This window comes from Thermobia domestica, chromosome 14, assembly GCF_964235325.1.
Source record: "Thermobia domestica chromosome 14, izTheDome1.hap1.1, whole genome shotgun sequence".
In the NCBI taxonomy this organism is placed as follows: Eukaryota; Metazoa; Arthropoda; class Insecta; order Zygentoma; family Lepismatidae; genus Thermobia; species Thermobia domestica.
In genome coordinates this window covers 146,804,747-146,822,664 of record NC_137467.1, presented here as the reverse complement: position 1 = coordinate 146,822,664, position 17,918 = coordinate 146,804,747, and the positions used below count along the sequence as shown (strand labels likewise).

Genomic DNA, 17,918 nt, shown 5'->3' with positions numbered 1-17,918 from the left:
TTTGCAGAAGACAGTTGTTACGGTCATTGTTGGAACATATGATAAAGAACACTGTAAACCACTACTCATCAGACTTAAGGTAATGACAGTAGTTCATGTATATATTTATTAAGTGCTACTTTATACTAAGCAAAACCCTGCAAATATGACACTTAAGAGACGAAGTACATACACATAACACTAGATGGTGTAAGAAAATGGATGTATCCTTTAGTAGATTATCGAAGATTAAAAGTGGTTATTTAGTCTTAGGACCAAAGCTGTTTAATAAACTAATAACCTCCATACAGCAGCTGCCGTTTAAAGATTTATAAAAACAAGTTATATGATTGGTTAATAACGAATCCATTTTACTCGATTTAAGAGTTCAGTGAATGTGAAGAAACTATGTCGTAATCTGCAGAGTCGTTTCGTTTCATACATTATAAGGCTGTTTATTTCCTATCTATATCTATATATTATTTGGACGTTGTCTATTGCTTGTAAAGCTCAATGACAATAAAATATTTTATTTAAGAAAATTATTATCTTTCATGATAGTGTAATGATTAGAGCACGAATTTTTCTTAATGCATATGGGCACATGCAAATGCATATTTTGAAGGGTTAACTGCATATTCTAAGTCATTAGCACATTTCTGCATATATTTAAGGCCACGAATCAGTATTCTTAACGTCCTCAATTGGCAGTTTCGTACTTATTGGACATCCACTAAGAACCTATTTTTACTCTAGTCTTTTTTTTAGCGTCAAGATGTTAATTTCATTAAGTTCCATTTTCCGGTAATTGTAGAAACAATTAACCGTCTGGATACTCTATGTGAATCCCTCTACGAGTCACTAGAACATTTACAGAAAGCGACTTCTCAAAAATTTTGTCCTAGAAAAAATGTAAAAAGGAACCTTATAATACCTCCTCCTGAGGTCGCTGTGGACAAAGGAGTTCCCAATCCTGCCCTATCTCCGGAGGCTGCCGTGGGCAAAGGAGATATCCTAATTTACAACCTACTTCGAGAGGCTGCAGTAGGCAAGGGAAGTTCCTTATAAACCGTCTTCCGAGGTCGCTGTGGACAGAAGACTCCTTCAACAAACAAACCCCGGAGACTACAATGCGCAAAGGGGTTCCCGTACAAACCTAACTAATAATCTTCATCCGAAGTCACTTTTGTATCCTAAGGATACACTTGGAAACACATTTATTTTGTATTTACGAAGAAACTTTGTAAACTATTTATAAAAGACTAGCAGCGTTCACCCCGCTTCGCTGCGGTCACCCCGGAACACAATAAACTTTGTTACTTAGATAATTTTTACTTTTTCGCTTTCAAGTGATATGATAAAAACCATAGAAGATTGCAGTAAATGTTAACATTATATAGCCTGTCATTTATGTTAACCCGCCCCGCTTCGCTGCGGTCACCCCGGAACGCAATAAACTTTGTTACTTAGATAATTTTTACTTTTTCGCTTTCAAGTGATATGATAAAAACCATTATAACGCCTGTCATTTATGTTAACCCGCCGAGTGACACGGTCATGCGGGTTGCATATAAATACGTTTATTTTTATACCTATGATGAACTAACAAAGGATTTGTACGTAATGGACACCTGAATGGTCAATTATCTCAAGACACTGGTAATTGAAAATTAAAGTGATATGATAAAAACCATCTAGGGTCCAAATCCTAATAACCCCCCAAAAATAAAAGAAATTGGTTCAGCCGTATTAGCGTGATGAGCGGACAAAGGATTTGTACGTTCTCTTTTATATATATAGACTAGCAGCGTTCACCCCGCTTCGCTGCGGTCACCCCGGAACGCAATAAACTTTGTTACTTAGATAATTTTTACTTTTTCGCTTTCAAGTGATATGATAAAAACCATAGAAGATTGCAGTAAATGTTAACATTATATCGCCTGTCATTTATGTTAACCCGCCCCGCTTTGCTGCGGTCACCCCCGAACGCAATAAACTTTGTTACTTAGATAATTTTTACTTTTTCGCTTTCAAGTGATATGATAAAAACCATTATAACGCCTGTCATTTATGTTAACCCGCCGAGTGACACGGTCATGCGGGTTGCATATAAATACGTTTATTTTTATACCTATGATGAACTAACAAAGGATTTGTACGTAATGGACACCTGAATGGTCAATTATCTCAAGACACTGGTAATTGAAAATTAAAGTGATATGATAAAAACCATCTAGGGTCCAAATCCTAATAACCCCCCAAAAATAAAAGAAATTGGTTCAGCCGTATTAGCGTGATGAGCGGACAAAGGATTTGTACGTTCTCTTCTATATATATAGACTAGCAGCGTTCACCCCGCTTCGCTGCGGTCACCCCGGAACGCAATAAACTTTGTTACTTAGATAATTTTTACTTTTTCGCTTTCAAGTGATATGATAAAAACCATAGAAGATTGCAGTAAATGTTAACATTATATCGCCTGTCATTTATGTTAACCCGCCCCGCTTCGCTGCGGTCACCCCCGAACGCAATAAACTTTGTTACTTAGATAATTTTTACTTTTTCGCTTTCAAGTGATATGATAAAAACCATTATAACGCCTGTCATGTATGTTAACCCGCCGAGTGACACGGTCATGCGGGTTGCATATAAATACGTTTATTTTTATACCTATGATGAACTAACAAAGGATTTGTACGTAATGGACACCTGAATGGTCAATTATCTCAAGACACTGGTAATTGAAAATTAAAGTGATATGATAAAAACCATCTAGGGTCCAAATCCTAATAACCCCCCAAAAATAAAAGAAATTGGTTCAGCCGTATTAGCGTGATGAGCGGACAAAGGATTTGTACGTTCTCTTTTATATATATAGATGATTTTTATAATAAAATTGATGAAGAGCTTATCACAGACTATTTATTGACTCTACCGAGTAGATTTGCTCATTATTAAATAATATTTAACCAAAACTCAAATTTTTAATAATAATAATAATAATTCCTTAGTGATAATTATAACAAGTATCTAAACGATATAAACTGAAATTACTTCTTATACTAATATGTTAATCTAATGTGTTTTTTATAGTTACTATTACATATTCAATATTTTTCTCTTTAAGATATTTATGCCAATTATGTGAAGAAGAATTGTGAGAAACTATACGAAAGTATATTAGGGTTCTTGACAAAGTCCATGCACTATGCTTTTACAAGGATAAATACCTAAGTATCCACCTGATACATTTTTATTATCAGTACATGAAACAAACAAAATAATCCGAATAATTTTGGTAGCATAAATAGAACTACGCTGTCTCTACACCAAAGAAAACTATTCAAAATCGGCAAAAACTTGTATGTACACTTTTCCTGATGATTATACATATTACTATTGTAAGGGAAGTAACTAAACTCTTTAAATATCATGTACGGTCGCCAACAAAAGTCGAACCCTCTTTTCACTCGAGGGTTGTTACAAAAGTTTTCAACCGAACAAGAAATATCATAACTAGACGTGTGAAACTTTAAGGACATATTTAGTGGGTCTTCATGTGATGTGGTACAAATAAGGCACTGTTTAGTATACACACATTTTTTTTTTTTTTTTTTTTTTTGTTTAAAGTCTTTCATAGTCTTCTGCTTTAATAAGCTGGCTTGTTTTTGGCCGTTATATTGCGGAGACGTTGAAACATCATAATGTCAGCTGATGCCGTGTCGTCTTGCTGTTCAATGTAGAGCCATGCCGTCAAACTGATAATCAAGACGAGCAACAATTAAAGCTTGCTCGCTTAAGTGTGGCAACATTCAGCGAGTTCGTTATCTTTACGCGAGCTTTATTTTTGCTTTTTTGCTGAAACAAATGCCTGCAGACTGCTTGTCGTTGTAACCGAACTAGTTTCTAAATTTTTGTTTGTTTGGATTAAGCTCGGATAACACGGAACATCGGTTAATCGAAACTCGGATAATCGGGGCTCCACTGTACTTCTAAACTAAACTCAGATTTACTATTATTTCCGGTTTCAATATTGATTTTCATAGAGCAAAAATTGTAAAGGATGTCGACAAGCAGATTTTTGTAATCAATTTACCATCCCAAGAATAGACTCCATCTCCTCCAATAACTCTCTATTAACACTGGAAGGAGTAGAAATAAATCGTTTCCAATTTCAACGTTTATCGCCACAGAACAAAATGAAAATAGATAGCGAGAAGCTGTCTTTTGCAACAGATTCAGTGTCTCATAAGAACATGTCATTAGCACCCGCAATACTCTACCAAAACCGGAAATGGCTCAAATTTACTAGTACTTCCGGTCTGAAGACTGATTTTAATAGACCGAAAACGGAAAAAAAGGTATCTAGAAGAGATTTATTTGAAATAGATTCAGCGTCCAAAGAGCAGATTCCATCTCCTCTGTTAACCCTCTATTCAAACGAGAAGTGGTATAAATCAACAGTTTCTAGCTTTAACGTTGGTCACCATAGAACAGAAACACTAATAGATAGCGAAATGTTTTCTTGCAATCGATTTAGCGTCTCAAGGAAACATACCACAACTAGTCGCAAGCCTATCAAAACCGGAAGTGGTTGAAATGTACTAGTACTTCCAGTTTCAATCTTTAATTTCAAAAGGCAAAAACGGTAAAAGACATCGAAAAGCGTCTTTCTTACAAATATTCTAAAGACGAGTTTTGTCTGGACTTATATCTATCCATGCAAACCGAAAGTGGTGAGAGTGGATTACAACGCTGGTCGTGTAATGGATAAAATAGACAGCGCCAAGTAGTTTTTGATATGGATTCATTACTGCCAGAATATGCTTCACCTCTGATTTTATTCCTCTCGTGCAACCGGAAGTGATAGACAATTAGCATTTCCGGTTTCAATATTAATCTTCATAGTGCAAAAATAGTACGAGATAGCAAGTAATGGGTTTTTGATATGGATTCAGTGTTCGAGGAACTGGTTCTATCTTTGATCTTATTCCTCTATTCAAGTCATTTAGATGTAGTGCTTCCAGTTGAGTCCTGAATCTGCATAGTTTGGAAATTTACCGTAATTTCACTGTAAAATGAAACTAACTTCTTTAAAGGGTATCTAGATTCGACTTCCATTGAAAGCTTCTACACTGGCGGATCTAGAAGGTAACAGCTGGGGGGCTAGCCAGAACCCAGACCATGATAGGTATACCATCTGTTTCCTATTAACTTTTTAAAATTTGCAAATAATAGATTAACTTATTTTTGTCAGTCAAAACACTAAGGGGGGGGGGGGGATTCCGCTCCCCGACCCCGGCTAGATCCGCCACTGCAGAAGTACAAGCTAAGCTGTAAGTTCAAGTCTCACATTAGCCTTAGTTCTGAAATCAAAGTTAAATTACAACCAACCAAACAGTAACTCCAAAATAAATGGAAATTTTAAGAGTAAATGTTTCTTCTATGACTTGAAAAAGAACATGAAATTCTTTGGCTTAAATGAAAGCGTACTTTCAGTGCTCCTCACATTCTATTACGAGTTTTGACAAAATGATTTGCACTGAGTACATCAAATTTCATTGGCGGCTGTATATACTCATGGTCGCTCGCAGAATGCTTTTTCAGGGGGAGTAAAATTAAGAATTTAGCAAGAAATTAGATTTACTAATTATTTAATATCTAATACTTACTGCACAGTTTTCAGCGTTAAATAGAATGTACAATTTCATTCATATGGAAAAGAAGAATCAACATAAAACATGTACATAAAATAACTTTTTCAATGAATTCTACTAGAAAAAAAAGTTCTTATTTTTCATTACACAAAAACTACCTTCTAAAAAATGGAACTATTTTGTACGTACCAAAGGCAACATTTATTATTGAAAATCTTCCAACTTATTTTCAATTTGATCACGTTAACATGACAAAGACATGACTCTACAAAAATGTCAATCATAATTGCTTAAAACAAACAAACAAACAAAAATCTTAGGGTGCGTACGACCATTACTGACCCTGTTCCTGCAGACGCTCATGTGCCGAATCTGTGAATATATATATAGCGCATGCCCAAATGAAAGTAGGACTGATACATTTAAGCAAAGGTTTATTTAGTTTTAAAACATAGGTATCTTATAAATTGAAAAGTGTTACATAGCGGACAAAATCTGTGTAACAATATTTCTATACATAATCACCTAGGTGATTGAGACAGGTATCCCATTGGTCCATGAGACGATGGATACCGTCAGCGAAGAAAGTAGTGGGTTGCGTGCGGAATCATTCTTGAACTGTTTCTCGAACCTCATCAGTTCCCTTGCTCACAGACAGGCTGTCTGCAATCTCCTGGGTGGTTATTCGACGATTCTCCTTCACAAGGGAGTCCACTGCAGCAATTAATTCATCCGTGATGACCACATGTGCTTGGCCCGGTCCTGGCATGTCCGCTGTACTTACACGTCCATGACGAAACTCACTACACATCTGAACACTGCAGTACCTGACATACATTCAGTCCTATACAATTCTTCATTCGACGATAAATGTCAGTTCCACTAACACCTTCTGGCGACAAAAATTGGATTACTGTGTGCGTAGCCTGTTTGGAGGAATCCATGGCACGCTCGTTAGTTGTTATCTCGCTTCTGTTGCAGTCAACAATACACAGACCCTATCCACTGTATGACAAAATTTCTCCTCACATACACTGCCATTTACAAGTTCTACCACTGGGAATAATGGTGCTCCAATTTCAGTCCTACTTTCAGTTGGGCATGCCTTATATATATATAATTCTATACCCCTCAGGTTCTCGTCTGGAGACACGAATTGCACAATGTGGCAACGTCGCAGATAAAGAACCATAAAGTACATCTACCAATGCATCAAATGGTTACATTGATTTTTTCCAGTTGGCAGCACAACTTAATAGCGTGCTGTTTATTATTATCAATGTAACTGTTTGATGAATTCGCAGAGCAATGCTAACAGTTCCAAGTTAACATACGATGTTACCACGTAGTGAAACTTTTGATTTCCAGTAGCAGCTGAAGTAGGCCCTGGAGAGTATAATATTATACAGAATTTTCGTTTTATTTTGACCTGAAAAATAGCCCTTTGTTGCCTGTGGGCGCCATTTTTAGAATACCTGATATATATATATATTCAGCTTTTTCTGAGTAATTAAAACAAATGAGGTAATGAATCAATTACCATCTGTTTTTAAACTTCTTTCAGTAACTGCAACAATGTGTATTTAAACCAGTTAAATCAACATTTTAAAAAAGTCCATTATTTCAGACAAATTATATACTTATTTATATCTATAAATATTTTCAATTAATTAATACTAATTAATACGTAAGTAAGTTAGTAAATAAATCAATCTACCTATTCAACTTTCCAAAAAAGTCAATTAACTGAAATGAGTGCGTACTTTTATTAAATCTATTAATCCACAGTTAATAATTAGCGTATTTACTCGCCCTGTAAGCCGGTCTTTTCAGCCCTTTTTTTATTTCTTGATTCAAAAATGCCCCTCAGCTTAGAATCGGTATCGTTATCACGACCGGTAACGCAGACGATACACTTTACTAACGCTATTAGAAAAAGCTCCGAAAAATATCGCCAGAAGCAGTCGCAAGGTAAGTTTTTGTCAGAGTAAGTGGAAGATGTACGAGTAATGACAATCCATTATCCAACCAAGAATGAAATGGCCAACGAAAAAAGCTAAAACAGACGATCAGCCAATCAAGATATCTGAAACAATACTCAGTTACCCCTCAGAATGGCTGCTATGTCATTACTCATATAATTTCAGTTTACTACGGATTTTGCTATCATGTAGACTCAGTGTTGCCAAGTCAGTGGATTTTTTTCAAATTGTAGTGAATTTTAGTTTTTATCAAGAAAGAAATGCAAATTTTATATTGTTGATGTTTGCATTCATCAGATATTTTAAATATTCATAGATTGAAGAATGAACTTCTTTACATAAAAATATATCAATTCAGTAGAATTCATTAGCATTCAACGAAGAGTGTTTTCTCTTATGTTTTGTATAATTTCTGGGGATTCAGCTTACAATCAATGTTGGTTTGTAATAGAATAGCTTGGTAAATTTCGTAAATCAAGGAAATTGGTACTTAAATTAGTAAAATAATAAACAAATAAATAATAAAATTATAAGAACTTAGATGGTACTTACGCTTTCTGCGGCGTCTAAATCTTTGATGTTGTTAATATAAATATCTCCCAGCAAGATGAGGCCCTTGATGTGATCCGGATGGAATTTCACTAACTGGTTAAGGAATGGAGCTGCCTCCAGAGGCCGATGGTCATCAGCTAATAACAAGGCCAAATTAAACAGAGCGCTACGAAAGTCTTCTTTCAATTCCACTGCCTTTCTGAACCAATGCTCGGCTCCTTCCACGTCACGATCGTCCATGGCCAACATTCCCAAATTAAAATACACACGTTCATTTTGGTTGTCTTTATGCAACAATTTTAGCAGACGTTCTCGTGCCACTTTTCGTAATTCCACACGACCCAATTCTTGCAGCAAAATGGCTGAATTTAGCAGAGCTTGTTCGTGTTCGGGGTCAAATTCTAACGCCTTGTCTAAGTACGCCAGTGCCTGAGAAGCCTTGCCTTGTTCCAAAAATACAACGCCAAGCTGACAAACAAAGAAAGAAACAAATTATTAATATGTAAGGTTAAGTAATTAATGCATGATTATAATTATTAATTCTTCCGAGGTCATGGTGGCTCAGTGGTAAGAGTGCTCACTTTTGCTGTGAGGAGCCACGATTCGATTCTTAACTACGGAGCCTTATGCTGGACAATATTGTGTCCGTGGATTTTCTCCTAGCAGTTTCTTTCATTTTCATCATTTCACCATTTCGTTTATTATCATCACCACCACTGTCTTCTTTAGCCTCAGATCATAATCATTAAACGTTAAACTAGGGATCTGCACGGGCTCAGGTCAAGCTCGGGTGTATATATAGCCTAGATCACTTCGGGCTCGGCCCGGGCTGGAGCCGTAAATTTTTAAATATACAACCATATTTCTCGAACCTTTTCGGACCTAACATTGTAAATACACGTACAACGATATTTATTGGACTGTTCTTTTTGGATAACTTTTAAAGTACATCTAAATTTGTAACTTGAGACGCCCACACTAAAAATCTGATTATCATTGTGCAATTGAGAGAAAAGCTAACTGTGTAATGGAGAGAAAAAACTAGAAGTATCAGAAATACACATGCTTAGCTTATCTGTGAGTGAAAGTTGGAAGAGCCAGAGTGTGGATTCCAGTGTCCAGTGGAACCAGACTGTGTCGACAATGACTGCTTTGAGGACTATCTGAATGAGTTTGGTACACATCGATTTGCATAAGAATTTGAACACACTGATATCTTGTTTTAAATATTTGGAGTATTCATGTTTCCATTTGATGAGAATTTACATAAATGAAAAGAAATATTTAGTTTAACGTCCCACGATTCTGCACCGAGGCTACGGAAGACAGAATTTTTGTAAATGACTATGTTCTCTAGAGAATTCATATAGTTACTAAGTGTAAATGATAAGCTTTATTTCGTTATTCTCTTTGAATTATGTAAACTTTCAAACTGCAAAATTAAACCTCTTATTGTTGCAAATACAAATACAGAGTACAATTTTGCGTTAATTATTTTCTGAAATTCAGGCTTATTTGATTATCACACGAGCTCAGACCTAAAGGCTAAAACATATTTCGGGCTCGGGTTGGGCATCACATTATAAATTCACAGGTCGGGCTAAAAATTCTGGCCCGTGCAGACCTCCACGTTAAGGGGGGCAGACTACTAAATATTTTTGAAAAACTAATAATTTTTCTTTTGCCCGTTTCTCGTAAGTGGAAAGAGTTAATAAAATGTAACTTATCACAATAATAGATATTATTATTCTACACCAGAAAATACGAATCGGAAGAATTTTCAGTGTTGCCATCCATAGAAATTACAGTGTGACCAGAATTTGAATTACTCAAAAATCTAGGTAAAGGCAGCGACTAGAAAAATGAACTCAACGGTAATTGATGACTTATCATGCTGTCTATGTTCCTTATTTACTACTTTTTAAATAATATTTCTATTTATTTTATAAACCTTACATAAATTATTACAAAATAAATAAGTTATTACAAAATAAATAGAAACATTATTTAAAAAGTAGTAAACAAGAAACATAGACAGCATGATAAGTCATCAATTACCGTTGAGTTCATTTTTCTAGTCGCTGCCTTTACCTAGATTTTTGAGTAATTCAAATTCTGGTCACACTGTAATTTCTATGGATGGCAACACTGAAAATTCTTCCGATTCGTATTTTCTGGTGTAGAATAATATTATTTATTATTGTGATAAGTTACATTTTATTAACTCTTTCCACTTACGAAAAAGGGGCAAAAGAAAAAATATTAGTTTTTCAAAAATATTTAGTAGTCTGCAGCCTTAAACTAAAAATATATTGTAATTACTTTTTGTGTTCTAGTGATGACGATTCCATCTTATTGATTTCTCATTGACATTTCAGACATAATTCACGAATATTTCCAACGGAATAAATTCTAACCTAAATTGTGAAACGTTAAATTATTCACATTGTAGAATAAAATACTTCAATAGCAATAACCAAACACTAAGAATTGAAGTAGTCTAGTGTTTCACCAAATAACGAAATTACTCTGTTACGCGTTTTATGTATCTATTTCCTATATATTGTATATATTACTTAATGGTACACCACTTAAGTACATATATACTTTTATTTATCTTTATGGGTTTTCTCTACCCGACTTCTGGTCAGTCTTGAAAAATTTCTTAAAGTGCTATCTCTACAATGCGAATAGTTTAAATTTTCACAATTTAGCTTAGAAATATCTATATTAATGTTTGCTTAGTAATTGTTGAAACATTCGTTCAGTAAGTGTTAATCGGAACTTAATCTAAAATATTTGATATAATTTTAATTCTTAACTTTCAATTCTAAAGGAAATTACTCACATTCGTAAGACAAAGATTTACCATTTTTCTCTTGCGCGTACAAAGTTGTCATCACAGAGAACGTTGATATTGTAGAAAGCTAAAACTTTTTGAAATTATTCGCTATGGTTACATATTCATTTTTTTAAGTAACAATAGCTTATAATTTTTTGCTGTCATTTATTATAGATGTTTCCTTAGCAATATTTGCAATATTTACGTGAAAACAGTGGAAACAAAAATCGAGACAAGTTTATGGAACAAATTGTTAAATATTTTCATACAATACCAGTCAATATTAATTTTCTTTTAACAAGCATAAATCAAGAGCTTTTATATATCTTTTTAAAATTTCTACAACAAAACAATTTAAACATTTTTAAAAAAGTTTAATAATATATTTTTCAAACAGCTTGATGGCAGATTACAAAGTATACTGGACTTCAAAATTAAAAAAAAAAAAAAAAAAGTTATCCTACATAATCTTTACATTTGATCTTGTGTTTGTTATTTTCAATTTCAGTTACAAGAAGAATCCAGTGTTCGACCAAAAAATTTTCAACTCAAGACTTTATATCAGGAATCATTAATCAAAATAGCAGGACATAGGCAAACTGGGATGAGATAAGATCTGCGCCTTAAATCTAAACTCCTCGAAAGAGGATAAGAAAAAAAAAAAACAGTAGAAAAAAAGAGTGCGTGGAAAATGATGGAAGTGACAACAAATGTGTCTGTGTGAGTGTTTTTGATATTTTAAAAGGATTTTATAATGTTTAACTTATTTCTATCTTGATCAATGCTATCATTAACCTTTATCTGGGCAAGCGGGGCCTCCCAGGCCCAGTAGCTTCATATTTTTTATCGAATTTCTCAATAACTATAAATATTTCGATGACATAAAATTCTGACTTCTTCTATCTTTAGTCGAAGTTGAAGTCATTGACATATCGAGTTGGCAAGGTTAATAGAGTTGGTAAGGCCCCAGTTGCCCGTCTACGTTACAAAAATATCTTGCCCGGACAATGGTTAAATCAAAATTCAATGGAAGAACTATCAACAAAGTTAAAATGAATACTCTTTTTCTAATCTGCGGTCAATATGTGCTGAAAACAATAAGAGTCGAACTACCAGTTCTCACTGATATATTCTCATTCTTTTCAGTAAATACTAACAAGGGAAGGTCCCACAAAGATACACTTCTCACCAGCCATTACTCCTCGATACTATGCACTATCATGCTCTTCATCCTGTCCGTCCCCGCTATGCCTACTCCCCCCTTAGTCTCCTCTTCACTCTCTACTGCTATACGCTGCCACCTGATCATCCGGATTTACTCTTACTCGAAGACTATCAAATTCATGGCCATCTACCGCACGTATTTCCATCATTTTCTGCACAGTAAGACCTTCTGTCTCTAACAGGGCTCCCCACGTCTTCATCAGCCTAGAGCAGCCCCTAGGCAGAAGATAACCTCATTTGTCATACTAATTTCCCTTGTGTTTGTCCCGTGTATTGCACCTCATCCCATTATTCACCTTCATTCTCTTTTACTATAACTTATAATTGTCAGTAGTCAAATCTATCAGGATTTCTCAATCACCAAATCATATATATAATTGTGTTCGGAGTTTAAGTATTTATGCATTTTTTTTCTCCATATTAATTTCCTTATATGTTTATGATCACTTTCTTTATATTTTCACTCATTATACTTGTTATTTCACTATTTACTCATTCTATGTGTTTATAACAATGTGTAACGTCAATTTATAATTATATAATTAAGTAGTTTTCACCTCTCCTAAATTTATGATTATGATCGCAAAGGTCATAATGTCCAGATATTCTATGATAAATAAATAAATAAATAAATAAAATCACTTAGCCCATCTGCCTATTAATCCTCTATCCATTAATTCTTAATAACTCTCCCCCCTTAAAGAGGGTGTAGCCCTCTAATAGGGTGCTAGCCTCCGGCTAGCAAAAAAAAAAAAAAAAAAAAAAAAAAAAAAGTCCCACAAGTTGTCGCTCCCGTGGCTACAGAAGTGTAATGCAGATTGTTCACTTCTTTCCAATGCATTCCTTTATTACCATCTGTTGCCACATATCAGACTTCTCCATTGTATATTTTCAGCACACGTAGCTCCAACAGCGTGCAACACTGTACCACTACACTTCACTGTTATGTTTAATGATAATAGTGCATTTTAAATCTGGGCACGTTTGTATTTGGTGCTATTTTAAACAAAATACTTTTATGCTAAGTTGGCAACACTGCCTCATATATGGCAGCACTGTTTGTGGTTTTTGATATGGCATTTTGTTCTCATTATATTGTGCATCTTTCGGTTTGATTGCTTTAACGGTTTTCAAGATATTTCGCTTAAATGTACATAATTCCATGATATATATAATTTTTTGGATAAGTCCCGTAGCTCGTATCCTTCTGTTCCACAGCACCTTAAATTTTGTTCATTTTCATTTCTCATGATTCTCTATCAGATGTTCTATGTGGCAATCAAATTTGAGCGACAACTTGTGGGACCTTTCCTTGTAAGTTATTGACAATATTAATTCAGGGCAATTACGGCTTTGGGCTCATGCCAATTACATTTCAAAGGTCTAATATAAAACAATTTTAATTTGTGTAACGATATATAATATGCAACTATGAAGACTAAGGAGCAATCAACTCACTGCGTCATGAAAGCAAATGGCGGTGAAACAATTTAGAACTTCCAAATATAATAACAAGTTAAACATACTGGATTATTTTTGTAATTCAATTATTACAAGATTCATAATAATAATAATTAGTACGTCAATATAAATCAATTTTCAACTACTGTATTACGATAGGCAATTCAAGACTTATATCTGTGTTATTTTAAACCTAATTACAGTAGATTCCCTATTAACCGACGACTACGGGACCGAACCCGTTCAAATAATGAAACAGCCGGTTAAAACGGAAGTCATCCTATTTGATAGCTCCTAAATTATATAGTATCTCTACAATGATTAACCCGGTGGCACTGACGCCAAGTCTCACAGACCCGTGCCACCTTTTTTCTACATTTTTCAACAGGTATTTTACATAACTCTTCGATTTCTTCAAAGATACACTACAATGTAACATTTCTATTAAAATTCCTGATATACCTGTTTAGTATGCGTAATATAAAATAAAATTATCAACAAAACAATTTAAACGAAAATTATTAGATAAAGATTTAAAATTTAACAAATGCGTCTGTGAGACTAGACGTCAGTGCTCAAGTCACATTACCAGGCTCCAGTGCCGCCGGGTTAAAGGAAAGGCTTATGGTATTATAATTCAATAAATTTTTGGAATGGAACACATTGAGAACGAGGATTACACAGCAGACAAATACGTAGGACAAATATATGTAAGAATCTCGAGTGGACCTGTGTGTACACACATGAGACGTTCCAAATATTAAGGACGAACACAGCAAAGGATTGTTTCCTGAAGATGTACTCTGAACAATCAAAATAATCGTCCATTTATTTTGAAACTTAATTTTCTAAAGGAAAGAGGAATGACTTTAAAAAAACTATGCATGTAGAAGAACTGGCTGCTATAGCCTCCTGAGACTTGATCTGATGGTCGATATATCGAACACTAGAATTTCCCGTTCGAGAGAACTGAGGTATATAATAGCGATATGAGTGACGTAGTACAAATACCACAGAAAGATTTATACATATAGATGTACTACGTCATTCATTCATATTTAGGGGGGCGCGGTGGCTCAGTGGTAGAGCGTTCACCTCCGGTGCTTGGGGTCCCTGGTTCGATCCCAGCTCGCGCCGTGTGGGCTTTGTGGTGGACAAACACCGTGCTCGTGGGTTTTCTCGGGGTTCTCCCGTTTCCTCCCACTTTCTTCATTCCACCATTTCACTCATTTCTCATTATCACCGTCTCCTTTAGCCTAACCGGCATAACCGTGGGACGTTAAACTTAAAGATTTCATTTCATTTCATTCATATTTAGTTGCTTCAAGCGGGAAATTTTAGTGGTCGATATATCGACCATCAGTCCTGAAACCATGGAAATATTCGAGGTTGTACTACATTTAGGCTAATACTTTCCCTATATTAACAAATCGCTCCTGAAACCACGAAAACATTCGAGGTTGTATTATATTTAGGCTAATATGTTCCCTATATTAACGAATCACTCCTGAAACCACGGAAACATTCGAGGTTGTACTATATTTAGGCTAATATGTTCCCTATATTAACGAATCACTCCTGAAACCACGGAAACATTCGAGGTTGTACTATATTTAGGCTAATACGGTCACTACATTAACAAATCGCTCCTGAAACCAATGGGACATTCGAGGTCGTACTATATTCAGGCCAATATAGGGTCCTAATATTAATTAATCGATCCTGAGATCATGCTATATTGTAAGGATCTCCACATCACAACATGAGCACATGTTTATGGCTAACGTTTATAAACAAGCAGACGATACACTGAACAGGAAGACATGAAGATCAACACGATGGGCACCGAAGGAGGACGAGTCACCTGAAGAAGGCCTATAAAAGAGGAACCACAAAGGAAGGAGGTATCAGTTGACTACTGATCGCCTACCCACAACAGCTCTGGAGGTCGCACTGGACTAACGGGTTCTACCTATCCTAATATCCCTGGGGACTGCTCTGAAGCGAAGGGGATTCCTCAACATAAACCATACCTCACGAGGCTGCACAAGCCGAGGAGGTTTCCTAGGACCGTAATCTGAAGTCGCTATAAGACACCCCAGTGGCTGCCATGAGCGAAGAGGTTCCCGTATGAAACGTTGCTTCCTTCACCCTTGGTCAAAGGATATTAATTTTGGAAAACAGACTATTTTGTATTTTTATAAATAAATCGGTGTAGGGCTAGATTTCGGACCATTATTGACTACCTACACAAAATATTGCAATATTCAGACTAATACGTTCCCTGTATTAACAAATCGCTTCTGAAACCAAGCAGACATTCGAAGTTGTACTATTTAGGCTAATACGTTCCCTATATTAACAAATCGCTCCTGAAACTATAGAAACACTTGAGATTGTACTATATTTAGGCTGATACATTCCCTATAACAACAAATCATTCCTGAAACCAAGGGGACGTTCGAGGTCGTGCTATATTCAGGCTAATACGGTCGCTACATTAACAAATCGCTCCTGAAACCAATGGGACATTCGACGTCGTACTATATTCAGACTAATACAGGGTCCCTACATTAATTAATCATTCCTGAAAACAAGGAGGTATTCCTGGTTGTACTATATTCAAGTTAATTTGGTCCTATATTAACAAATAGCTCCAGAAACCAAGAAGACATTCGAGGTCGTATTATATTCAGGCTAATACGGTCTCTATATTAATAAATCTCTCCTGAAACCAAGGGGGTATTCGACGTTGTACTATATTCAAGTTAATTTGGTCCAATATTAACAAACCACTCCTGAAACTAACAAGAGGACATTTGAGATCGTACTATATTCAAGCTAATACGGAAAGAGAAACTTCCTTAGATGATTGTTTAAAACTCTTGTATGCTACAGACAGTAATTACAGAACCTACTATTCAATCAAACTGTCATCAGTGTGCAGAAAAGAGAAAACAAGGAAGATCAGAGAAAACAATATTAGGAAGAATCTGGTCGTATGTCACTGTTTGCCAATTAGCACGTTCAGTGCGCAAGGAAATCGATTTCAATTTTGATCATTTTGAAGCGAGGTGAAAGTCGAAATAGAGATTCAAAAGAGAGAAGGAAACACTAAAATGAGGAAGATATAGGAAGTAATTATACAGAAGTCTGTACAAATAACACTTCGAGGGGTACGAATAGAAAACATGGGCGGCGACTTTTCTTCCCTAGCAAATCAAAATTTGACAAGAACTTAAGCTTTATCGTTTAATGCACCGCGAAAGATATGTAGATATCTAGAACACAATCAAGAGGAAATTTTGTGAGAAAGTTATCATAATAAAATGTACTTACATTGTAATATATATCCGGATTGTTACTATCGTAGAAAAGTGCTCTTTCGTATACTTCTTGCGCTTCTTTCGTCCTACAATGTAAGAAAGGAAAAAAGAAATATTAATTTTATAATGAACACTGACAACATTAAAATAATCTTTTGAAAAGTAATACGAGAGTAATACGAGTATTGAATAATAATAATAATAATAAAAAGAGAGAATAAAACCCCGTGTCTCAGTAATTATCACTGAATTTCCATAAAACATTTTCCTGAGAAAATATGTGTACAAATACTTAGACATCTTCAAATATACCAGGTGTTTGTTATTTGCTGATGATGTCAAATTATTTAAAGAGATAAAAACACTCACTGACTGCAATGAGTTGAATTCTGATTTATCAAGGGCATACAAATGGAGTTTAGACAATAAGTTATATTTTAACTCAAATAAATGCTGTGTCACATCTTTTTCTAGAAAGAGAAAGGCATTATGTTACGATTATCAATTGTCTGGAAAAAGTTTAAAAAGATGTAATGTTGTAAAAGATCTTGGGGTCACATTGGATGATAAATTAAGCTTTGAATTTCATATTAACAAAATGTGTAATGAAGCTTTCAAATTACTTGGATTTATGTTTAGAAATACTCAGGTGATAAAGAATGCATTTGCTTTGACTAATTTATTTAATAGTCTTATAAGAAGTAAGTTAGAATATGCTAGCCTGATATGGTTTCCTTACACTAGAAAGAATATAGAGAAAATTGAACGTGTACAAAATAAGTTTCTACGATTTCTTTATTATAAAAAATACAATAAATCCTCGTATTTTGAAAGGATTTCTTATAAATCTTTACTCGAAGAATTTGCTGTAACTTCGTTATATACCAGAAGAGAA

General features: G+C 34.9%; 1 protein-coding gene across 2 annotated transcripts in view; it reads right to left on the bottom strand.

Moving 5' to 3' along the window:
* LOC145670390 (protein O-mannosyl-transferase Tmtc3-like) overlaps positions 1-17,918 on the bottom strand; it is a 230,130-nt gene that overhangs the window by 22,729 nt on the left and 189,483 nt on the right. For both annotated transcript variants that reach the window (XM_081739012.1, XM_081739011.1), the window contains exons 13-14: positions 17,037-17,109; positions 8,171-8,638 (exon numbers count right to left, since the gene is read on the bottom strand). In XM_081739012.1, coding sequence (XP_081595138.1) covers positions 8,171-8,638; positions 17,037-17,109 — 541 coding nt within the window. The remainder of the gene's footprint in view (positions 1-8,170; positions 8,639-17,036; positions 17,110-17,918) is intronic.